This window comes from Ornithodoros turicata, chromosome 2 (genome assembly GCF_037126465.1).
Source record: "Ornithodoros turicata isolate Travis chromosome 2, ASM3712646v1, whole genome shotgun sequence".
NCBI classification, from domain to species: Eukaryota; Metazoa; Arthropoda; class Arachnida; order Ixodida; family Argasidae; genus Ornithodoros; species Ornithodoros turicata.
The window spans coordinates 7,837,929-7,863,521 of record NC_088202.1 but is presented as its reverse complement, the minus strand read 5'-3'; the positions used below and the strand labels follow the sequence as shown (position 1 = coordinate 7,863,521).

Below are 25,593 nucleotides of genomic sequence, written 5' to 3'. Positions count from 1 at the left end.
TATGACGGGTCACGTGAGCTGCGCCAGGTCGTACCTCTTCCTTCGTGCGCGGTACCGCAGATTGACTCGCCAGAGAGAGGTTATTTTGGTGCCGCAGCTGAAAGAAATGGTAAAGAACATATACCAGTACTTGTGCAAATACGAATACCGAACTAGCGTTTCCACTTACGGGTCGGACATTATTCATCAGTTGTAAGGCTGGTGCAAAAATAATTCATACTGTTTTTCTTTTTCTTTTTTTTTTATCCACTGCTCGATAGTCATGCGCTATTGTGTAGTACACGCATGTTTCATGAAATGGCAAGTTGAATTGCAGTACTGCTATAACGTCATAGTTGTGTCTATACAACGATGTCTCTATACGTACCGTACAGTCGACTTACCAGAAACAACCCTCGACTCTGGCACGTCCCTTGTTTGGTACTCTACAATACGTAACGCATATTCGTACATCTCAGTGTCAAAATCTGCAAAACAAAGAGCACACACTTTTTGAATAGGTATACCATGTATTTTCAGTTAAGTATTGGAAGAGTTATAACTAATGGTAGTTTCGGGAATGGTAGAATTTGGTACAGTCGCGAAAATGCAGCTTTTTTTTTTTTTTGTTCCCTGCTTTTGCACAGTTAAAGCGTGAGAGAGAAAGGTGATTCCCAAATTGGGTAGTAGTGATTGTTAACGCCCCGTCTGTCACCAACGTGCCAAGAAGATGGAAAAGCATGAATGACACGTGGCCTTGGAGTCACGTGATGAAGCGAGCTCGCGTGCAGTTTCTCTTCGAGTTGCACGCATGAACAAGCGTGTGCCATACTGCCAGTGGTGGGAAGCACTTCAAGTAATCGAGTACTGCTGTAAGTACATTTCTCAGTGGCAAGTACATTACAGTGCCCTGTAGAGCTGAGAACGGGGGTACCTGCAGTGAACCTGAGTGAACCTGCAGAACTGAGTTACCTGCAATGAACCTTAGTGAACCTGAAAAACTGAGAGCTGAGTTACAGTTACTGTTGTTGTTGTTTTTTTACTTAACTCTAGCTATAGTTACCATGTTGAAATATCCTGTCTACTTTTATACCTTCTAATAAGAAAAAGCCGAATACATGTAACACTCAAAACCTCCGCTTTAACACGTGCACTGCCCTACCCATAGTTATACCGTGTTATCAACGGAGGAATTCCCACGGGCCCTAAAGCACGGTTGAAGTTAGTCTAAGGCCATCCTGGCTGCGTATGAGACGTCGAAATTCGCGGAATTTCTGGTTGAAAAAATAAAAAAAAACAAGAAAGAAAAACTGCATTGCACTTAAAGCGTCGACTCAATAGCGCTAGGAAATTGAGGGCTGGAAAATATTGCCATACTGCAGCAATGTGTAGTTACATTTTACAGCTACAAGTTACTTTGGCAGAAATTTGCTAGCTACTCCAAAGAGTAGCTAGCAAATTTCTCCAAAGAGTAGCTAGTTTGCTAGCCACTCCAAAGAGTAGCTAGTTACAGTTACAAGCAACTTATAGCTTAGTTACTGCCAAAGCCTGGGTGATGTCATGAGAGAGCTGTGACGTCAGTCTCATACCAACGACACACGTCTCTGCTCTCGGATCCATCGCAGAACGTGAAGAAAAAACAATGTGCAAGTTTCCGGCGATGCAGAATCAAAAATAACAAAGACGGTTAAGAGCATCAGCTGTTTACTATACACATTAAAAACAATACTTTCGCTTAGCATTCAATGCTAAGCAATGCTAAGCAATGACGTAATTGTCATTGTTGTCCATAATTCTTGAATATGTTTTGGATATATGTAAAAAAAGTCTGCTTGACAGCATGTCTTCTGGTCATCATCAAACAACAGCATATGTCGTTTTGTTCAGCACCTTATATACTTTTTTTTAAATTTCAGGTGGACGTAAATTGTAGAAGGCAGCTAGTGGGGGAAAAGATCATGGTCATAGGTCATGTGGCTCCTGAAGCTCCCAATGGGCTCCCTTGTGGAGTAACTTTTCAGAACACACACACACACACTTTGCTCACAGAACCAACGAGTAGGATGTTGCTCGAATGCTGAGACAAAATGGCGTAACACATACAAATATCATGTGACACAGTATGACGATAAAATTTTCTTTTTCACGAGGGATGCATGAAACACTGTCGTAATATTGTGTGCATGAACCATTGTGTGTGACACAAGCCGTGGGTCACACCGCCTCTGACACACTTTGGGAAGCATAAAACACAGCGATTGCTAATATGGTGGATGCTTCTTTTTTCTTTTTGGCCGTGATGAAACATCTTCGGCCGAAATGAGACTACCTTCGGCCGTAATGAGATTTGGCCGTAACGAGACACTTGGGGATTAAAGGATTTTCGTCCGTAATGAGACTTTCGGCCGTAATGAGACTTCGGCCGTAATGAGATGTTACCCTTGAATCACAGTTATCAAAGGTCGTTGGTGTAATGGTACCGTGTCGTGCTTTTCTTCCTAACAAAGTTAAAAAACAAATTTACTTCGGTCTATTCCATTCTCAGCTTAATTATTGCCTTTTGGTTTGGGGAACAACGACTAAATGTAATCTCGAAAAACTTTTATTGTTAAAAAAAAAGTCATTCGTCACATAACGAATATGCCATACTTACAGACAACCCCTGGCCTGTTTGAAGCTCTGGGTATCATTAAGATACACAATATGTACACCTACAGACTACTGACTGCGTACAGGTTTGGTAATGTAACTTATAGGGAATTTCTACAAACAACGTCACTGCTAGAATTGCGTAAATTAATGTTCCGGCGGGCCATGTGCATTGTGTTGTGTTTCGAAACAGGAGCTTTTGATGAGCTCTCGCGGACTAAATTCTGAAAGTATGCATGTACGTGGTTCTTCTGTCCTACGCGCATGAACCATTTTTTTGCGAGTCATCGACACACTAGTAAAATGTGATGTCAGATATATATTTTTGCTTCATATCTGTTGTACATGCAGCGTGGGGCATCCCGATGAATGGTACGAAATAAGTCGCTTTAGCACCGTCGCAACTCATGCAGAATTGTCTCTTGTTCACGGATACCTCATGCTCTGCGTAAGCAGACGATGACCGCAGTGTGCATGCGCAGACGAGCGGATGTCGCAATGATTTCGGAAATTAAACATGAATATCCCTTGCATTACTGTATGTGTCACTTTTTAAAGTAAACTTCATTGCGTTTACACAACACTTCTATAGGTTGTGTAGTTTACCGCGAATGGCAAGCAGACGACAGAGTGTAGCAGGTACAAAAACCCATTGTTCAGTCATGTCAAAACGAGGTGCCAATTTCACACAAAGCGAGATATCGCTATTGCTGGATCTTATAAGCAAATATAAGAATATGTTAGAGAATAAAAAATTGATGGAAAGACTGTGTCACAGAAAAATGCAGCGTGGGGCAGACTCTGTGACGAGGTCAACAGCCAGACTTCAGTGTGTCGCAGGGATGTAATTTAGCTTAGACGCTGTCATGATAATCAAAAGAAAAGGTCTAGGAAAGATATTGCAAGGTTCCGCAATGAAGTGCTCAGGACTTGAGGTGGTGACCCAGCACCAATTTCAGCAACAACGGCTCTGATATCTTCCATTGTACCTGGAAGTTTAGAGCCTTTGAATAATCCATGACAGCGATGCGTTCCACATTATTGGTAGGTGGTGCTGTAGCACATTATGCATGCAAGCTGTTGGGAGCTTAAATGTACAAAATTGACTATTCTCTAGAGATCTGGCCTAGGATTTTCCCTCTCCCTCGCGCGCCCCGCCCACCCGGAGCGCGCCAATGGGAGGACGCGTGGGCGGAGTCGACTTTCATTGCCATCTGGGGGCAGAGGTTCGAACATAGACGGAGACGTGCTTTTCGCGATGCTACGTCCACTGGGTCGTTCCATCCACCATGGCCCTGAGTTGGCCCGTGTTCCAGAGATGGCGCTGCCCGATCTGTGAACCTAGGGACGCGCGTTCGTTGGGACCACGAAAATGGTCGGCGATAAGTACTGTGTCTGAGCGATGGCCGCGTTTGTTTGTTTGTTTGTTTGTTTGTTTTTGCTTTTAATGAACGTTTTATGATGGCTTGTTTTTGCTTTTAATAAACGCTTCATGATCGGCGTCCCTGAGCGATGGCCGCGTTTGTTTGTTTGTTTGTTTTTGCTTTTAATGAACGTTTTATGATGGCTTGTTTTTGCTTTTAATAAACGCTTCATGATCGGCGTCCCTGAGCGATGCCCGCGTTTGTTTGTTTGTTTTTGCTTTTAATGAACGTTTTATGATGGCTTGTTTTTGCTTTTAATAAACGCTTCATGATCGGCGTCTCTGAGCGATGGCCGCGTTTGTTTGTTTGTTTGTTTTTGCTTTTAATGAACGTTTTATGATGGCTTGTTTTTGCTTTTAATAAACGCTTCATGATCGGCGTCCCTGAGCGATGGCCGCGTTTGTTTGTTTGTTTGTTTTTGCTTTTAATGAACGTTTTATGATGGCTTGTTTTTGCTTTTAATAAACGCTTCATGATCGGCGTCCCTGAGCGATGCCCGCGTTTGTTTATTTGTTTTTGCTTTTAATGAACGTTTTATGATGGCTTGTTTTTGCTTTTAATAAACGCTTCATGATCGGCGTCTCTGAGCGATGGCCGCGTTTGTTTGTTTGTTTGTTTTTGCTTTTAATGAACGTTTTATGATGGCTTGTTTTTGCTTTTAATGAACGTTTTATGATGGCTTGTTTTTGCTTTTAATAAACGCTTCATGATCGGCGTCCCTGAGCGATGCCCGCGTTTGTTTGTTTGTTTTTGCTTTTAATGAACGTTTTATGATGGCTTGTTTTTGCTTTTAATAAACGCTTCATGATCGGCGTCCCTGAGCGATGCCCGCGTTTGTTTGTTTGTTTTTGCTTTTAATGAACGTTTTATGATGGCTTGTTTTTGCTTTTAATAAACGCTTCATGATCGGCGTCCCTGAGCGATGCCCGCGTTTGTTTGTTTGTTTTTGCTTTTAATGAACGTTTTATGATGGCTTGTTTTTGCTTTTAATAAACGCTTCATGATCGGCGTCTCTGAGCGATGGCCGCGTTTGTTTGTTTGTTTGTTTTTGCTTTTAATGAACGTTTTATGATGGCTTGTTTTTGCTTTTAATAAACGCTTCATGATCGGCGTCCCTGAGCGATGGCCGCGTTTGTTTGTTTGTTTGTTTTTGCTTTTAATGAACGTTTTATGATGGCTTGTTTTTGCTTTTAATAAACGCTTCATGATCGGCGTCCCTGAGCGATGCCCGCGTTTGTTTGTTTGTTTTTGCTTTTAATGAACGTTTTATGATGGCTTGTTTTTGCTTTTAATAAACGCTTCATGATCGGCGTCCCTGAGCGATGCCCGCGTTTGTTTGTTTGTTTTTGCTTTTAATGAACGTTTTATGATGGCTTGTTTTTGCTTTTAATAAACGCTTCATGATCGGCGTCCCTGAGCGATGCCCGCGTTTGTTTGTTTGTTTTTGCTTTTAATGAACGTTTTATGATGGCTTGTTTTTGCTTTTAATAAACGCTTCATGATCGGCGTCCCTGAGCGATGCCCGCGTTTGTTTGTTTGTTTTTGCTTTTAATGAACGTTTTATGATGGCTTGTTTTTGCTTTTAATAAACGCTTCATGATCAGCGTCTCTGAGCGATGGCCGCGTTTGTTTGTTTGTTTGTTTTTGCTTTTAATGAACGTTTTATGATGGCTTGTTTTTGCTTTTAATAAACGCTTCATGATCGGCGTCCCTGAGCGATGGCCGCGTTTGTTTGTTTGTTTGTTTTTGCTTTTAATGAACGTTTTATGATGGCTTGTTTTTGCTTTTAATAAACGCTTCATGATCGGCGTCCCTGAGCGATGCCCGCGTTTGTTTGTTTGTTTTTGCTTTTAATGAACGTTTTATGATGGCTTGTTTTTGCTTTTAATAAACGCTTCATGATCAGCGTCTCTGAGCGATGGCCGCGTTTGTTTGTTTGTTTGTTTTTGCTTTTAATGAACGTTTTATGATGGCTTGTTTTTGCTTTTAATAAACGCTTCATGATCGGCGTCCCTGAGCGATGGCCGCGTTTGTTTGTTTGTTTGTTTTTGCTTTTAATGAACGTTTTATGATGGCTTGTTTTTGCTTTTAATAAACGCTTCATGATCGGCGTCCCTGAGCGATGCCCGCGTTTGTTTGTTTGTTTTTGCTTTTAATGAACGTTTTATGATGGCTTGTTTTTGCTTTTAATAAACGCTTCATGATCGGCGTCCCTGAGCGATGCCCGCGTTTGTTTGTTTGTTTTTGCTTTTAATGAACGTTTTATGATGGCTTGTTTTTGCTTTTAATAAACGCTTCATGATCGGCGTCTCTGAGCGATGGCCGCGTTTGTTTGTTTGTTTGTTTTTGCTTTTAATGAACGTTTTATGATGGCTTGTTTTTGCTTTTAATAAACGCTTCATGATCGGCGTCCCTGAGCGATGGCCGCGTTTGTTTGTTTGTTTGTTTTTGCTTTTAATGAACGTTTTATGATGGCTTGTTTTTGCTTTTAATAAACGCTTCATGATCGGCGTCCCTGAGCGATGCCCGCGTTTGTTTGTTTGTTTTTGCTTTTAATGAACGTTTTATGATGGCTTGTTTTTGCTTTTAATAAACGCTTCATGATCAGCGTCTCTGAGCGATGGCCGCGTTTGTTTGTTTGTTTGTTTTTGCTTTTAATGAACGTTTTATGATGGCTTGTTTTTGCTTTTAATAAACGCTTCATGATCGGCGTCCCTGAGCGATGGCCGCGTTTGTTTGTTTGTTTGTTTTTGCTTTTAATGAACGTTTTATGATGGCTTGTTTTTGCTTTTAATAAACGCTTCATGATCGGCGTCCCTGAGCGATGCCCGCGTTTGTTTGTTTGTTTTTGCTTTTAATGAACGTTTTATGATGGCTTGTTTTTGCTTTTAATAAACGCTTCATGATCGGCGTCCCTGAGCGATGCCCGCGTTTGTTTGTTTGTTTTTGCTTTTAATGAACGTTTTATGATGGCTTGTTTTTGCTTTTAATAAACGCTTCATGATCGGCGTCTCTGAGCGATGGCCGCGTTTGTTTGTTTGTTTGTTTTTGCTTTTAATGAACGTTTTATGATGGCTTGTTTTTGCTTTTAATAAACGCTTCATGATCGGCGTCCCTGAGCGATGGCCGCGTTTGTTTGTTTGTTTGTTTTTGCTTTTAATGAACGTTTTATGATGGCTTGTTTTTGCTTTTAATAAACGCTTCATGATCGGCGTCCCTGAGCGATGGCCGCGTTTGTTTGTTTGTTTGTTTTTGCTTTTAATGAACGTTTTATGATGGCTTGTTTTTGCTTTTAATAAACACTTCATGATCGGCGTCTCTGAGCGATGCCCGCGTTTGTTTGTTTGTTTTTGCTTTTAATAAACGCTTCATGATCGGCGTCCTTGGGCGATGCCCGCGTTTGTTTGCTTTATTAAACATATGGAACACGCGTTGTTAGAATGATCTTGATAAGACGTCCGCGGAATCGTTGCGCCCGTGTTTGGTTGATAGTAGGGCGTTCTTTGGCGTGTGCCTTTCCTTTTATTGAGCATGTCATGCGATTCGTGTGCGATGCGCTGTGGACCGGACGCGGGCGTTGAGAGGTAGTCCCCGCTTTTGTTTGTTTGTCGTTTCGCGGGACAATGCGTCATTATAGACTGTTTCCCTCTGCGTTTTTTTTCTCTCTCTCTTTCATACCCCCTTTATGTCTTCACTGCGCCATGCGACACGTGTTGTTACTAAAGGAATTTGATAAGATGCCATGCCCGTGCCGTTTTTGTGCGTACGTTTAGGTAATGCCGACGACTCTGGTTCTTTTCCCCCTTTTACTGAACATGATGACACACGTTGTTACAGAAGGACTTTGACGAGACGCCCAGGCCGTTTTTGTGCGTATGTTCGGTAATGCTGGCTAATGACGACAGAAAACTACTGTTTTGGTGGTTTCTTTCATTAAACTTTTGGTGGCACCGTACCGCTGTCAATCGACTGGGCGCGCATCATCTTTCTATGTGAAACCAGGAGACGCATGCAACTGACCACAGCGGGCTGCGAAATTAATGCACATGACATGTATTGCAAGGAAGTGCATGGACAGGCTTTTGTTGGCGATGACAACAGTACATGTGGTCGAGGGCTGTCCTCTGAAACCCGTGCAGTAATGCCTCGGTAGTGGAGTCCACGTGCCTGAAAAAAGAAAGGAAGCGAAAAACAAAGGAAATCGTACTTCTGCAGCCTAACCGCCATGAAAGCGCCTGTTGGTCCGCTGGCATAATTATTGCCTTCTTCATGGACAAGAACTGTCCTATCCGCCACCCGAAGCTGTTTGCGCGCGGGGAAGTTAACTGAATTAAATTTCACGTTTTTCATGGTGTCAAGCTGCCCAGGGCGCGCTGAATCCAGTAGAACCTGTGCAGCAGCCCCGGGCAGCGTAGCTAGCGCGTCGCTCGTGACATTGTATATATCGTTGTGCATGTGTTTGTCATTTCCCTCATCTCTTGTTTGAATGCCTCATTTTGGATCTGAAGCGATCCCTTTCTTTTCTAGCTGCCAGATCCTGGGTCCGCATGCATAAAGTCATCGACGCTAGCCCTCGAAATTCGGAGAATATAAAGCACCGCAGCGTTTTGCTGGTTGTTCCTGGGGACACCTCAACATCCATTATAGTTCAATTTAATGCACAGATCGTCCCCCCTCGATATTTATGCAAGTGGGCCCATATCCTCGGCGGAGCCTGAACCGCTAGAGGACGCTCTGTCCAGGTGGCGGTTAGGACAGTTCTTCGTCCATGAAGAATGCAATAATTATGCCAGCGGACCAACAGGCGCTTTCATGGCGGTTAGGCTGCAGAAGTACGGATTTCCTTTGTTTTTCGCTTCCTTTCTTTTTTCAGGCACGTGGATTCCACTACCGAGGCATTACTGCACGGGTTTCAGAGGACAGCCCTCGACCACATGTACTGTTGTCATCGCCAACAAAAGCCTGTCCATGCACTTCCTTGCAATAAATGTCATGTGCATTAATTTCGCAGCCCGCTGTGGTCAGTTGCATGCGTCTCCTGGTTTCACATAGAAAGATGATGCGCGCCCAGTCGATTGACAGCGGTACGGTGCCACCAAAAGTTTAATGAAAGAAACCACCAAAACAGTAGTTTTCTGTCGTCATTAGCCAGCATTACCGAACATACGCACAAAAACGGCCTGGGCGTCTCGTCAAAGTCCTTCTGTAACAACGTGTGTCATCATGTTCAGTAAAAGGGGGAAAAGAACCAGAGTCGTCGGCATTACCTAAACGTACGCACAAAAACGGCACGGGCATGGCATCTTATCAAATTCCTTTAGTAACAACACGTGTCGCATGGCGCAGTGAAGACATAAAGGGGGTATGAAAGAGAGAGAGAAAAAAAAACGCAGAGGGAAACAGTCTATAATGACGCATTGTCCCGCGAAACGACAAACAAACAAAAGCGGGGACTACCTCTCAACGCCCGCGTCCGGTCCACAGCGCATCGCACACGATTCGCATGACATGCTCAGTAAAAGGAAAGGCACACGCCAAAGAACGCCCTACTATCAACCAAACACGGGCGCAACGATTCCGCGGACGTCTTATCAAGATCATTCTAACAACGCGTGTTCCATATGTTTAATAAAGCAAACAAACGCGGGCATCGCCCAAGGACGCCGATCATGAAGCGTTTATTAAAAGCAAAAACAAACAAACAAACGCGGGCATCGCTCAGAGACGCCGATCATGAAGTGTTTATTAAAAGCAAAAACAAGCCATCATAAAACGTTCATTAAAAGCAAAAACAAACAAACAAACAAACGCGGCCATCGCTCAGAGACGCCGATCATGAAGCGTTTATTAAAAGCAAAAACAAGCCATCATAAAACGTTCATTAAAAGCAAAAACAAACAAACAAACAAACGCGGCCATCGCTCAGGGACGCCGATCATGAAACGTTTATTAAAAGCAAAAACAAGCCATCATAAAACGTTCATTAAAAGCAAAAACAAACAAACAAACACGGCCATCGCTCAGACACAGTACTTATCGCCGACCATTTTCGTGGTCCCAACGAACGCGTGTCCCTAGGTTCACAGATCGAGCAGCGCCATCTCTGGAACACGGGCCAACTCAGGGCCATGGTGGATGAAACGACCCAGTGGACGTAGCATCGCGAAAAGCACGTCTCCGTCTACGTTCGAACCTCTGCCCCCAGATGGCAATGAAAGTCGACTCCGCCCACGCGTCCTCCCATTGGCGCGCTCCGGGTGGGCGGGGCGCGCGAGGGAGAGGGAAAATCCTAGGCCAGATCTCTAGAGAATAGTCACAAAATTATGATGTGGAAATAATTTAAGAAGCTGATGATGATGATGATTCGGGTTTTTATGGCGCATGAGCAACTAAGGCTATAATGCGCCAATACTGTGATATATGGTCTCTTTACCAGTTAAAAGATAATGATCAATTTAAAGCTGATATAAACATAAAACATATATGTGAATTCAGATATCTCTTAGGTATCCAGTGTCCCTAAAAAACTTGTAAACTCTGCTAAAACTTACAAGCGGCTCATCGCCCAGCAAAAGGGCTGGGTGAAGAGGAATTCTATACCGGTAGAAGTCAGAAAAATGAGTTTGGCGATGATGTTCCTGGAGAGGGCAGCTGATGAGAATGTGAAGGATAGACATCTGCTCAGCACAGTGCACACACTGAGGTGGGTCCCTCTGGAGAATTAAAAATCCATGTGTGAGAAATGTGTGGCCGATACGCAAACGAGACATGACTACTTCATAAAGCCTCTCTTTGAAAACTCCTGCAGGCTTACCTACATTGCACTTGATCAAATGTAATTTATTATTTGTCTGTGTGTCCCAGTCATGTTGCCATTTTAAGTTAATTGCTCTACGCAAGGCAGACCTCAGATCCTGTGCTGGTACGTCAAAGGGGGTTATGTCACCTGAGAGTGCGTTGGTAGCCGCTGTGTCCGCGAGCTCGTTGCCGGGTATACCAACGTGGCTGAGCACCCAGCAAAGTGTCAAGGAAAGACCTCTGTTTATTATGCGGCTAGACAGGTGTTTTGCTCGAAGAACGAGGAGGTTTTTTGGTGGTTGCAGGCTACATATAGCCTGCAGGCAACTAAGTGAATCAGTATACACAACTGATGACCTGATGGAAAGTCGTAGTATATGATTAAGTGCCAAGATTACGCCATAGACTTCTGCGGTGAAAATGGAAGTTGTGTTTGGCAATCGATGCGATCTGCAAGATGTGTCTGTAACCATTGCACATGAGACACCGGTGTCCGTTCTGGAACCATCTGTGTAAAATGCGACATGGTCCCCAAAACCTTCTTTTATAGACAGAAACTCTTGCAGGAGTACGGCTGTGGGGGTTTCGTGTTTCTTATACTGCAATAAAGATGTATTGTGTTCGGGCGGTGGTTGCCACGGAGCAATCCTCCCACTAGTTCCTACAGGCGTAGAATCGTACTCTGAAAAACTGTGTGTTTCAATTTCCTGCAGGATTCGCAAGTTGAAAGGAGGTGTACATGACGGTTTGTTAAGAAATAACTGTTTGCAGCGTGTCTCAGTAACACAAGCGAAAGCTGGGTGCTGTGGATAACTTCGTACTTTTATTGCATATGTGGAGGCAAGGTAAAATCTCCGCCTTTCTAATGACCACTCGTTGCACTCCACATAGAGACTCTCGACCGGCGATGTGCGAAACGCTCCCAAGACCAGTCGCAGTCCCTGGTGGTGGACAGGGTCTAGAGCTTTCAAGACGGACTTTCGTGCAGAGCCGTACACGACAGATCCATAGTCAAGCTTGGAACGGATGCAAGATGTGTAGATGCGACGCAGAACCTCACGGTCTGCACCCCAGGATCTATGTGACAAGATTTTGAGAATGTTCAGCGATTTCCCACATTTGCTTTTTAGGTTCCTTATGTGAGGGTTGAAAGTGAGCTTGCGGTCAAAAAGTATACACAGGAATTTATGCTCAGATTTGACCGTAATATCTTGGCCATTCAATTTAAATTCTGGCTCAGGAAACATACCCCTTACTCTTGAGAAGGGTACGCAAACCGTTTTCTCAGGTGAGAAATTAAACCCCTTCTCAGATGACCATTTTGCTAATTTGTTCACACAGAGCTGGAGTTGTCTCTCACATCTTGAAATGCTTGTAGACGAACAAGATATCTGAACATCGTCAACGTATAGTGAGTACATGACGGATGGCGGAATAGCGTGCACAATAGAGTTCATTTTGACTATGAAGAGTGTGACACTCAGAACGGAACCCTGTGGCACACCGTTCTCCTGAATAAAAGAACGTGAGAGTGATGTGCCCAACTGGACCCTAAAAGTTCTGTCCTGTAGAAAATTTGCGATGCAGCGGAGCATACGACCACGTACACCGAAATTGTACAAGTCGCGAACGATACCATATCGCCATGCTGTATCGTACGCTTTTTGAAGATCGAAAAATATGGAAATACAATGCTGTTTTCTGACAAACGCTTCCCTGATGACAGTTTCCAGCCGCAGCAGATGATCAGTGGTTGAGTGGGCGGCTCTAAATCCGCACTGATACCTGTCGAGACATCCATTTTCTTCGAGGAAGTACATCAGGCGGTAGTTAACCATGCGCTAGAAGGTTTTGCCTAAACAGCTTGTAAGGGCTATAGGCCTATAGCTACATGCGTTGGAAGGATCTTTCCCTGGCTTCAATAGTGGAACGACTGTCGCCACTTTCCAACGAGATGGGAGTTCACCCTGATTCCAAACTGAATTGAAAAAGTGCAAAAGAACTTCTAGCGATGTTTTTGATAAGTGCTGCAACATGCTGTACGTGATTCGATCTGGCCCTGGTGCTGTTTGTTTTGGAGACGACAGAGCACGCAGCAGCTCCATCAAACAAAATGGTTTATTAAAAGCATGTCTGTCATTGGTGCCATATGTAATTTTGAATTTCTCAGCATCATCTTTGACTTTTAAGAAATCCCTGGTGTAGTGAGAGGAGGAAGAAACGCTCTGGAAGTGTTCTCCCAACACATCTGCCTGTTCTTCTAAAGTTTGGCACACCGCACCATTCCTCTCCAACAGAGGAATAGAGAAGCTTGTGTAACTGCCCTTTATTTTCTTTAATCGGTCCCACACAACCTTAGTTGGGGTATTGCTACTCAAGGGGGAGACAAAACCCTTCCACGATTCACTCTTATCTTGTCGGCGTGTCCACCTAGCTTTTGCTCGAGCTTTCTTAAACGCCAGTAGATTTGCTGGGGTTGGATGCCGCCGGAACTTGCCCCAAGCACGGTTCTGCTCTTTTCGTGTATTTCCACAGTCCTCTGACCACCAAGGCTTGCAACGCCTGGGCAGTTGACCTGATGACTGTGGAATGGACTTGGTTGCTGCTTTTACAAGAGTGTCTGTTACATAGTTATTTGCGTCATTAATGTTCAGCCCAAGGAGGGACTCTATAGAAAGTGCGGCTTCTTGTTTAAAGAGGTTCCAGTCTGCTAACTGTATCTTCCAACGAGGTGGGCGGGTTCTAATAGCACCTGATGGTCGATTGATCTCTAAAAGGACAGGGAAGTGATCGCTACCATAGGGGTTTTCGTCCACTGTCCATGAAATGTCCTGAAATACAGATGGACTGCACAGAGAAATATCTATGTCTGAAAAGGACTGCGAAGCAGCATTAACATGAGTAGCGTTTCCTGCATTGAGCAGGCAGATTGGCAAGAATGCTAATAATTTCTCAAACATTTTGCCTCGGGTGTCAACTCTGGAACAACCCCAGAGCAAATGATGCGCATTGAAATCTCTCAGTAGTAGAAAAGGCGATGGGAGCTGATTAATAAGATCCTCAAGCTGTCTCTGTTCGACCCTGACTGATGGCGGTAGGTATAAAGAGCATACCGTCACTACACGGTCAATGCAGATCTGTACAGCAATGGCCTCAAGATTTGTGGAAAGTGGAACGTCTCTCGTGGGAAGTGTTCTGGCCGTGAGAATGGCCACACCTCCGGAAGCACGTGCCGTGTCTGTTCGGTCCTTACGATAAACGTTCCACCGTCGGAGGTGGAAATGGGTGTCTAGAATCAAATTTGTTTCTTGGAGACAGAAACAGACAGCATGATGTTTGTCTGCCAAATCATGGACATCATCAAGATTTTTCAGCAAACCCCGGCAGTTCCACTGAATAATGCTCTGGGAACCCATAAGAAATGCACAGAAGAGGAAAAAGAATATCGACTGAACGACTACTCTAAGGCGTAAAGACCTTGTGGAACAACTGTCCATGAATGCGGAGGGATTAAGGAGCTTGTATTCTCGGTGGAGGAACCCTTTGTTGTTGTTCCTTGGCTTTTCCTCCTCGTCCTCGGCCAGCTTTTTTCCCTCTCTGTTCCTTGCCCATGGAAAGACTTGGTAGACTCGAAGACGACTTCTGAGAGCAGCAGTCGTCGTCATCGAGATCCATGCTCTGACTCGTGTTTTGAGACAGGCCCATGGCAATCCCATCCCAAACGGAAGGGGATGCAACAACCTCCTCTGAGGTTAACATTGCATCTCCCTGGCTGTTCGTCTGAGAGGCCACTGGAGGAGAACCCTCAGTGTCCCTCTCTTTGTGTTGGGGAGTGTGGAGGGGAGCCCCAGAGGTCTGGGTCTCCACCGATACTCTGAGTGGTGCCACTCCCCTGCGCACCACATCAGAGAAGGTTCCTTTCTTCTGGAACGCCAATTGTGCCTTTGCTGCATTGTATGTAATATTTTGCTCAGTTTTCAGCTTGAGGATCTGTTTCTCCTCCTTCCAACACGGACATGATCTGGAGTAAACAGGGTGGTTACCCTTGCAATTGGCACACTGAAAGCCATTGCTGCACGACTCTGACGAATGGTGTTTGCCGGAACACTTAGCACAGACGGGCTGCCCACGGCATACCTGAGAACCGTGGCCAAACCGCTGGCACTTGTAACAGCGACTCGGATTTGGGATGTAAGCCCTCACATTGCAACTGAGGTAACCGGCTTTGATTGTTTCTGGCAGCTTGTGGAGCTTGAAAGAAAAGATTATGTGCTTTGTTGGGATTTCTTTCCCATCCCTACGCATGACTATTCGCTTTACGGCTACCACACCGTGCTGTTGTAGGCCTTCTTGAAGTTCCGATTCCGAACAGTCAAGAAGGTCGCTCTCAGAAATTACTCCTTTAACAATGTTGAGACTCCGGTGAGAACTTACTGTGACAGATGCCCCATTGATGCTTGTCAGTGAAAGAAGCGCACTGCTTTGCTCTCGCTTTTCAACATGGACCTGGATATCTCCAGAGCCCAGTTTCTTGGCATTGTATTCTTTACCTATCAGCTGTTCAAGTGCTTTCGCTATTACAAAAGGAGACACCTTTGACAGTGGTCTTGTGTCATCATTCGAGTGGACAACGAGAAACTTTGCAAACCATGGTTCGGGTGTTGAGGTATTTAAATCAATTTGCTGGTACTCGGTGCGGAACCGTTTCCGATTCCGATCTCGGGGTTTTAAAGAAGAGGATGCCATAAAGGTGACAATACAATTCGATGCAAGGGTCCTGCCGCCCACCACGGAGCCCAACCAGGGGACCGCGTTTGACGCAGTAGCAGGTACGCCTACACTATACCCAAGCGCAGCTTCTGGAGAGTGAAAGACTGCCCAAGGTTCACCCTTGCCGCCAAAGAAGGTGAAAAGAGAAAAGGAGAGAAAGAAGGAGACCAAGGAAGAAGAAAGTGATGAAAAGGGAGATGGCGACTAGCTGAATAGTCCTGGCCGGGCCTTCCAGGACCACCCGTCTATGGGAAGCAGGGGCCAAAGCGGTGTGTTGCTTTCCCGGAGGGGCCCCGAAGGGTCCAAAACAACCTCCGGGGCCACTCAACCGCCAGGATCCCCCTTTCCCCAGACACGGGAAAGCCACGCACAGCTATACGTGGGGGTCTCCCTCCTGCGGCGACCCAACCGTGAGTGCAGGAGGGGGCTACTGCGGCTGCTGCCGGGCGATGGGGGCGCCAAGTTCCCGACGCCGGGAATTTAAGAAGCCATGTACAGAGAAGAGGATGTAAGTTATATAAGTCTCTGAGCTCCACATCTAAAGAAGTGAATTAAATTTGTGGCTGTTTACACTTCACTAATTAGTTTTTCATTTTGCTGCATTTTCCGTTGGTGCGCACAGGCTCCTGAGCCAGGCTGTTCCACAAATTTGCATGCGGAGTACACCGAAGGAGCTGCACAAAAGGAGGGCCCCGAAATGCAGCGTGACACGTCACTGCTTCCAGTACTTGCTCCAGCAGACTCTCAGATGGGCAGGCAGCCAGTTGCAGTAGAGCCTCTGTGCAGGTGAGAGTACTGCGGCAACCTCGAGGACGAGACCTGCACTGCCATCGAAGAAGCCCCAAACACCCACACTTACAAAAGTCAGAGGTGTGGTATAGAAAACTGGCACAGTCGAAGATAAAATTGAACAATCAAAGATTACTGACAAAGAAACTACAAGAAGAAATTGCTAGACAGCAACTTAAACAGCTATGCACGTATTCACCAGTCACACTTAGCCACTGGTTTAGTGACGTCTGCTTTAAGTTGATCACGTGATCTCTCCGGCTCTGAAGCCCTTTGACCACAACGCATGCCCATTATTCACATTGTCACGGGATGGTTGAGGGGAGGGAGAAATTAGCAGACGACTGAAGAACCGCAAAGAGGAAGACGCCGTTTTTTTTTGTTTTTTTTATGAGGCTGATAAAGAAAAGTTCAGGCGGCGCTGGCGCTGCTACAGGTGGTTGCGGGAGACAAGACGCTAAAACCTGACGGGTATCATTGCCGCGTTAGGGCCGGGTCCCATAGCTTTATGCGAGCAGCAACAGCAAAGCAGCAGCGGTGCGGCAGCAGCAACACGGCAACATGGCAGCAGAGCAGCTTTCTGCTGCCGCTGCTCTGCTGCTGGAGGCGTCCCATATCTTCGATTTGAATTAGCGGCAGCAGCGGCTTAGGAAACACAAAACGTGTTGGCAACTGTGTCATTCTTTACATTTCGCACATTCCGAAGGCGTACGCAGCGGCTAAGCCTTTTAGTGCACACACCTAGGAATGCAATCCTAGGTGAAAGGCGTTTGTGTGAGAGATATATTGTGGATTTGGAGCTCATAAGTGAACTTTGAAATGAGTGTGGTGGTGGTCTGAGCCTCGTATTACCTGATTGACTCTTCGTTGATGTGTAGACAGTTTCATGACATTCAACGTAGGTTCGTCCTACTGCTGTGCAGAACAGTCCTTGCTGTGTTGTGTGGAGGTTCTTCTACGGGATTTTGTCGTATAAATATTGCCTCGTTACTATAGTATTCGATATTTTGATTTACGGTGACTGTCAAATGCGTACGTTGCTCTTAGTGAAATAAAATTGTCTAACGAAAACAAAGGCCCCTTCTGCTAGTACTCACTGCTTTCTGCCTGTTTTCACAAGGAATGGGTTCATTATCTATCTCTATCGAACCTTTTTTTGTTGCCTGAACGTTGTCTACCTCCATCTAACCCTTTTCAAGGGTCAGTTTCATTTACAACCACCTAGCAAGGTCTTGGAATACCGACCACAAGAAATTTGTTCGGTTTGGTTTTCACGCGGCATGGACGTGAAAGTGCTTGTACGTTATCAGGTCACGGGTTTTGAAGTACTTTCCAGAAAACAAGCGGACATGTAGCTACAACTGGTACACAACATATGTATCACGTAGGTTCGGTCGAACACTTTATTGAACTTTTTGAACTGAATTATGTCCCGAAAGCGCACTTCACGCAGTCCCGATGATTGAACACTCTCTCCAAACTACTGGCAATCACAAGCGTATCCAGGTCTTCAGAATCAAATCACAGAACAACCAGAAACAAACCTTCTGCCGTCACTCACCGCACTGCTAGCCCTAAACACCGTCGAACGAAAACAATACCAACCAGCCTCCTGAGTGGCTTTCGAGACCTGCTGCTGAGCAACAGGGCAGCACAGCAACCAAAAATTCGGATACGAGAGCAGTAGGGAGTTTCTGCATCTCGGCAGCGCTGCTGCTCTCGCCCAGTGCTATGGGACCGCTCGTGTCGCCGCAGCTCTGCTGCTCCGCTGCTGTTGCTATGCTGCTGCTGCTCAAATCGAGGCTATGGGACCCCGCCTTTACTCCATCTCTTCATGCTTCCGCGTCAAGACGTAGTCCCCGATTCTCATTGGCTGGTGTGTGTGAGTGCTCTGTCAGGCTGTGTGTACTGTTTTACTGCGCGAGAAAAAGGAAGCCGTGATTTTTATATTTTTTTCTTAGTACTGTACTTGTTGAGAAACTTCAGAAATGATCCGTCAGGTTATAAGAAGATGGGGAGGCGATTGAACAGAAATGATACCCGTCGGGTTTTAAGCAGATGGGTTGGCGACTGAACAGAAATGATACCCGTCAGATTTTAAGCGTCGACGGAATTTTACACAAAAAAATGTCGAGCGGTGGTTACGATAACTTGAGAAATGATACCGTCAGGTTATAAGAAGATGGGGAGGCGATTGAACAGAAATGATACCCGTCAGGTTTTAAGCAGATGGGTTCGCGACTGAACAGAAATGATACCCGTCAGATTAAGAAGGTGGGGATGCGACTCAACAGAAATGATACCCGTCAGGTTATAAGAAGGTGGGGATGCGATTGAACAGGAATTATACCCGTCAGGTTATAAGAAGGCGGGGAGGCGATTGAACAGAAATGATACCCGTCGGCTTTTAAGCAGATGGGTTGGCGACTGAACAGAAGTACCCGTCAGGTTTTAAGCAGATGGGTTGGCGACTGAACAGAAATGATACCCGTCAGGTTTTAAGCGTCGACGGAATTTTACAAGGGAAAATGTCGAGCGGTGGTTACGATAACTTGAGAAATGATACCGTCAGGTTATAAGAAGGTGGGGATGCGATTGAACAGAAATGATACCCGTCAGGTTTTAAGCAGATGGGTTGGCGACTGAACAGAAATGATACCCGTCAGGTTATAAGAAGGTGGGGATACGACTGAACATGATACCCGTCAGTTTATAAGAAGGTGGCGATGCGACCGAACAGAAATGATACCCGTCAGGTTATAAGAAGGTGGGGATGCGACTGAACAGAAATGATACCCGTCAGGTTATAAGAAGGTGGGGAGGCGATTGAATAGAAATGATACCAGTCAGGTTTTAAGCGTCGACCGAATATACACGGGAAAATGTTGAGCTGTGGACAGATCGAGTTACGATAACTTGAAAATAGATACCGCCAGAAGAAAAAAAAAATACGAACCTGAGTTGCATTTTTTGTCCCCCTCTCTGTTTGTAGTTTCAGTGACTGATCGGGCTTGAGTCATTTTTTATTGCTAACGTCATCCTGGGTGCTGGTATTTTCTTTATCTCTTTCCTTCTCGCGGTAGTTATTGTTATTAAAGCACTTGTCGCTCAATATTATTTTGTTCTAATTTTTTTTACGAGCTAGCTCAGGAAAATGCCACTCTTATCTATAGTCGGCCTCGGTGGCTCAGTCGGTAGCGTGTTCGCCTTCTGATCCCGAGACTGCGGGTTCGAACCCGGCCGAGGACGCCAGCAACTTGGTGGCAGGGTACAAGTTGCTTAGACACGCCGTCTTCCGCGAGGGACGTTAAATACGGGGTGCCGTGTGATGAGCTTTCATCGCACGTTAAAGAACCCTCAGGTGGGCAAAAGCAATCCACAGACCGACCGCTGTGGCGTCGCTCATGATCTCAGTTATCTCGCGACGTAAACACCCAATTATTATTATTATTATCTATAGTGCTGAAATAAATCGAATATTCAACTTTTCGAAGATTACACCCCGGGTTTGAAAATATACCTTCAAGGGGATACATGTTTATACTATGAGGTGAAAATAATACACCTTCAGGAAGGTATAAAGTTACTATACCTCGAAGGAGGTATAGCGTTCATACCTCAAAAGGTATTCGCCCTGGGACAAGCCGTTTATACCCTAAAAGGTATAAATATTTCTAACAGTGTACGACGGTCCAATGTTGGGGCATGTTTGTAGAAGGAAACGTGTCTTGATACACTAACAGTAGTTGATAAGGCAGGACGGAACCGGCAACTGTAACGATGAAGAATCGTCGATCACATGGAATGAAGGCAGAGTGTGTCCTTGTCAACTGCCAGTGCCAAAATGCGTTAGAGGGAAGAGAATGTTAGAGGGAAGACATCTCTCTCTCTCTCCGGCAGCGCGTCGAAGAGGCAACTCGCCGGGGATGAAGAAGGCTTGCGTCGCTGTTGTGGATAGAGTGGGTAGTGCTCGATAATGGTAGTAGATGGATCGGCTGTAAACACATACAAAAAAGAGTAAACAAAAAACAATATACATCTAATGCTAACGTATTTCCGCCGCATTCAATCGTCCTTTTTTTTTTGCATTCGGTGTTTAGGAGATATATACCAAGGTAACTTCTTCTAACTTGTGTAGCACAATAGTACTTCTCGAAGCATGGGCAGGATGTAAATAAAAATGGTAAATGGATCTGTAACTTGAAGTGATGAAGCTCGTTAAAACAGAGCATCCCAAGCTCGTGGGCGTCGCCGGAAAGAACCGGACATTCCGAAGAAGAGGAATAAGGTTATATCTCCGAAAGACAGGTCGAGAAGTACTGACTGTGCAAGACGCGTTGGATTCCTGGCCCAGCTTGCCAAAACTCTGGACGTGAACATCAAGACACTGCGCTTTGTTGCGAAAACAGATGAGAAGCTCAAATTGGTTAGGTCGTCACCAGAATAAGAGAGATCGTTGACAGTGATCGCAGTTATACGCTCATGGAGACCCACGACGCTGCAATGCGGACGTGGCCGGAACTCAACACCAGCGCATCAAGTGTAAACCGTCTTCTCGATGGACACAGCTACTCAATGAAACTACTTTCTTACCAGCCGGCAGATCGAAATCGTAATTATGCCAAGCAAGTCAGAAAGGAATATGCAGAGTGGCTACAGAGGGAAGGAAGCTGCTGCGATATTACATCGACGAGACAAACTTTAACATTTGGTGCTCCAGGGGCGACCGCCGCTCACAACGTGGTATTAAGGCGGTACGTACCACAACAAGCTCCAAGGAAGCAAACATCAACATTATCGCCTGCAAGACTGCAAGCGGACTGCTTCACTGGAAGGTGGTGGACAAAGTGTATTGGTTGACGTTTAATGAGTCTGTCGCAGCTCATGCCTTGCTGCTGTGGCAGAGCCAAACGAGGACACTTTAAGACACGAGATTACACTTAACCGTATGTCCTCTTTCTATTGTACGTGTGTAATGCATCCGGCTTCCTCACAGGAGCAATAGCTACGTTGTTTTCCCTTTGCCACATACTCAGGAGGTTCAGAACATGTTCCCTTGTCCATTTCTATTCCTCTGTTTGCTCCCCCTCGCGAGTTTTGAAAGGATAACGTTGTGTAAGGATATGGTCGTTATTGCCTTTATAAGTGCACAAATATCATGCTCTGTATACAGGTTTCTTCTTTTTCTACATACCAAAAAACGAAAGCTCCCAAATGAAGAAACCTATATGTGCCGTCCGTGAATGATTCGTTCAGTGTGAACGAGTCACTCGTGTGAACTGAACGAACTCGTTCACCTATCAAAAAATAATAGTTCACCGTTCACTTGATTGACGTTTCTCGCTTTGCAACTTTGCAATTCTTATTTCCAGTCTGCCTCTCCAGCCTACCAGCGTTCCACCTGCCCCATGGCGACCAACCAACACCACGACCACAGCTGCGCGAGGACGTCAGCGGCGCCATTTATTTTGTTCTCTAAAACTTTTGCCCCCCCCGACCTAAGCGCATGCGCGGGAGGAGCTGAGGGGAGAAGGACTCGTGCGAACTTCTGGGCGAGTCCGTGAACGGGTCTGCTGAACGTTCTGGAGTGAACGACCAAATGTGACGAACTTGTCGGACTCGTTTTACTCAGTCGCTCCGGCTCGTTCATTCCGTTCTCGGGCTCTGCTCGTTCGCTGGCTCCCATTTGTTCTGATGCGTTCATGGCTCCCTTCATTCAGTTCACTACCGTTCATTCACTTCGTTCCCGTGCCTTCTCGATCTCGCTGCTCGGTTGACTCGGTTCACCTGGGAGACGTGGACGGGGTTGGGAGGCGTTCGCCGGGGAAGGTGACTGGCATATTTTTCTGACGGTATTGGAACTGCGCTGTGCACATTTTTTGTGATCCTTGAAATATTGATCGAGTCATCCTTTCATACTTGCTTGTGCCAACTACTGTCGACAAGGATGCAACGGCTACACGTACGTGACCCATCCGGTCTGCTTTTGTAATGCGCCAGTGAAGGAATTGAATCCCTATATGCAGGCTTGGCCTTCACTATGCGCAAACGTTTCGCAAGTTGTGCCAGGATCTATAACTGTGTGATAAAAAATGTAGTCCTTCCAATATGCAGAAACAGACCTGTGTTGTCCATGCGCCATTAAAACTACAATCATCATCATCATCAATATGCAAACAATTGAATGCTCTGTGCAGAAAATAACAACAAAGCAATCTACGCATCACTTGTGTGTCTTATATATGTAAGACTTGCTACGGCCCAGGCACACATGTGACACTATGACGCCACCCTTTGTCACGTGAGGATATGACGTCGCTAGTAACTGGTACAGCTTGGGACAAAAGTTTACGGAACACCGGGGTCTCGCATTTGTTCATTGGCTTGATGATGATGATGATGATTTGGGTTTTTTTGGCGCAAAAGCTGCTAGGGCTATAATGCGCCAAACAACAAGGTAATGTGATGAACCTAGTTAAAAACTTGAGATGCTCATGTTAAAACACTTGGCTAGTGGTGGCTTAAAAAAACATGAAAGGGTTAAGAAAAGAGCTCACTGTAAAATTCACAGTTTGTTAAGATATCCGATATCCTTTAAAAATCTATGTACTGCAGTAAGAGGAACAATAGCCTCATCACCCATCAAAAGAGCTGGATGAAGAGGTAAAGAGTAACGATAAAATTCAGTGAAATGATGCTGACGATAACTTTCATGTAACGGGCATGTAATTAGAATGTGTTGGACAGAAAGGGGCTCTCTACAGCTCACGCACTCAGGTGGCTCCTCTCCACGTAGCAAAAACCCGTGAGTCATGTATGTATGTCCAATCCTTAACCTGCACCTTAAGACATCGTGTAACCTGTTTTCAAGACTTTGTGAGCGATTTCCTATTTGAGGCTTCACCAAGTGCAGCTTATTCTGCTCTTGTGTGCTCCAAAATTGCTGCCATTTCATGTTGATAGCATTCATCAAAGATAACCTGAGGTCTTGAAAAGGAACATCAAAGACTGTTATGTCAGCTGAAAGTGCAGCTGCAGCTGCACGATCCGCATTTTCATTACCCTGTATGCCCACGTGGCTTGGCACCCAGCAAAGGGTTAAACGATAGCCCCTGTTAGCTATTTTATTAGCTAGACATCGTGCTTGCTGCACAAGAAAATTTTTTGATTTTTGCACTGAACATATTGCCTGTAAAGAGCTGAGGGAATCTGTATAGATGACTGATGATGCAATGCAATGTTGTAAAATATAGTTGAGTGTTATGATGATCGCATAAACCTCTGCACTGAATACCGACATGATTTTGTGTAAACGATGAGTTACTGTGACTGTCCCAGTTACCATGGCACAAGATACACCAGCATTAGTCTTCGATCCGTCCGTGTAAAACGCCACGTGCTTTCCAAAGCTTTCCCTTAAACTCTCGAACTCCTGCTGCAGCACAGTCGTGGAAGTATCGCTTTTTCTGTACTTGGTCAGTGACGAGTTGGAATGTGGTGGTGGTTGCCATGGAGGCAAGCTCCCACCAAATTGCGAAAGCTGGGTGTTGTAGTGGGTAAAATAATAAAATTCAACTTCTCGTAAAACTCGCATGCTAAAAGGAGGGACGACTGAAGACTTGTTTAAGAACAGTTGTTCAAAAGGCGTCTTTGTAGCGCATGAGAGCGCCGCATGTTGTGGATAAGTACGAATCTTTAGTGCGTACATGACACTAAGATAAGCTCGTCGACTTCCTAAAGACCACTCCTTGCATTCGACGTATAGGCTTTGAACGGGTGACATTCGGAATGCTCCGAGGACCAGTCGCAAGCCCTGATGATGTATGGGATCTAAGCACTTTAGGACGGACTGGCGTGCCGATCCATAAACTGCACATCCGTAGTCCAGCCTGGACCGAACTGTAGACATGTAGACCCTGTACAATGTTTCTCTGTCTGCCCCCCAGGACCTGTGAGACAGGACTTTTAAAAGGTTCAATGACTTCACGCATTTAGCCTTCAAGATTTTGATGTGGGGAAGAAAAGTAAGCTTTTTGTCAAAGACAAGACCTAGAAATTTACATTCTGTCCCTATAACAAGATCACTGCTGTTCATTTTAAGTGATGGCTCGGGAGACATTCCTCTAACTCTTGAAAATGGTACACATATGGTTTTGTCTGGGGAGAATTTAAAGCCATTTTCACTGGACCATTTAGTTAGTCTGTTAATTGTGAGCTGCAGCTGTCTTTCGCACATGGCTAGGTTGCAGGAAGAATAAGATATTTGGACATCATCAACATAGAGCGAGTACTTGACTGAGGTGGGTATAACCTTAGCGATAGAGTTCATTTTAAGAATAAATAGAGTAACGCTCAAAACAGATCCTTGAGGAACACCATTCTCCTGTACAAAAGGACGCGAAAGGATTGTGCCGAGTTGGACCCTGAACGATCTTCCCTGTAGGAAGTCGGCGATGCAGTGGAACAGACGACCACGTATTCCACATGAATGCAAATCAAGCAAGATTCCATATCGCCATGCGGTATCATAGGCCTTTTCAAGGTCGAAAAAGACAGACACACAATGTTGTTTTCGTACAAAGGCTTCACGTATAAAAGTTTCTAAACGAACAAGGTGATCCGTAGTGGAACACCCCGTCCGAAATCCGCACTGATATTGGTCAATGCACTCATTTTCCTCAAGATAGTGTATGAGACGGTTATTTACCATTCGCTCAAAAGTCTTCCCAAGACAACTTGTGAGTGCTACAGGCCTATAGCTTGATGGATCTGACGCATCTTTTCCTGGTTTTAAAAGCGGGATAACAGTTGCAACCTTCCAGCGAGAAGGGATATGTCCTCTTTGCCATATAGTATTCAAGAAATCAAGAAGACTTTCCAGAGAGGTGTTTGACAAATGCTGTAGCATGGAGTAGGTTATTCGATCTGGTCCAGGCGCTGTGATTTTTGATGATGACATTGCCCTTACCAATTCTATCATTGTAAAAGGCTTATTGTAGGAATACTTCTCGTAAGCTCCACTAGGAAAATTATGTTTCTCCTTCTGTTTTTTTATTTTTAAGAAGTCGCTACTATAATGCAAGGAGCTCGAAACCCCCTGAAAATGCTCACCAAGAGCATTGGCCTGTTCATTCATGTTCTGACACGTTGAGCCATTTACTTGTAACAATGGGACAGTAAAGCT

General features: G+C 45.1%; 1 protein-coding gene and 1 long non-coding RNA gene across 2 annotated transcripts; both read right to left on the bottom strand.

Moving 5' to 3' along the window:
- Positions 1 to 169: 169 nt before the first annotated feature.
- Positions 170 to 10,651, bottom strand: LOC135383056 (uncharacterized). The gene is made up of 3 exons (XR_010419636.1): positions 10,604 to 10,651; positions 384 to 467; positions 170 to 198 (listed from the first exon to the last, which is right to left on the bottom strand). It is a non-coding gene; the product is annotated as an uncharacterized LOC135383056 (long non-coding RNA).
- A 4,169-nt stretch (positions 10,652 to 14,820) lies between these two features.
- On the bottom strand, positions 14,821 to 15,596 carry LOC135384297 (uncharacterized). Its single transcript, XM_064613504.1, has 2 exons — positions 14,988 to 15,596; positions 14,821 to 14,871 (listed from the first exon to the last, which is right to left on the bottom strand). Exons 1-2 carry the CDS (start codon positions 15,594 to 15,596, stop codon positions 14,821 to 14,823), a joined length of 660 nt encoding a protein of 219 aa, XP_064469574.1.
- Positions 15,597 to 25,593: the final 9,997 nt, after the last annotated feature.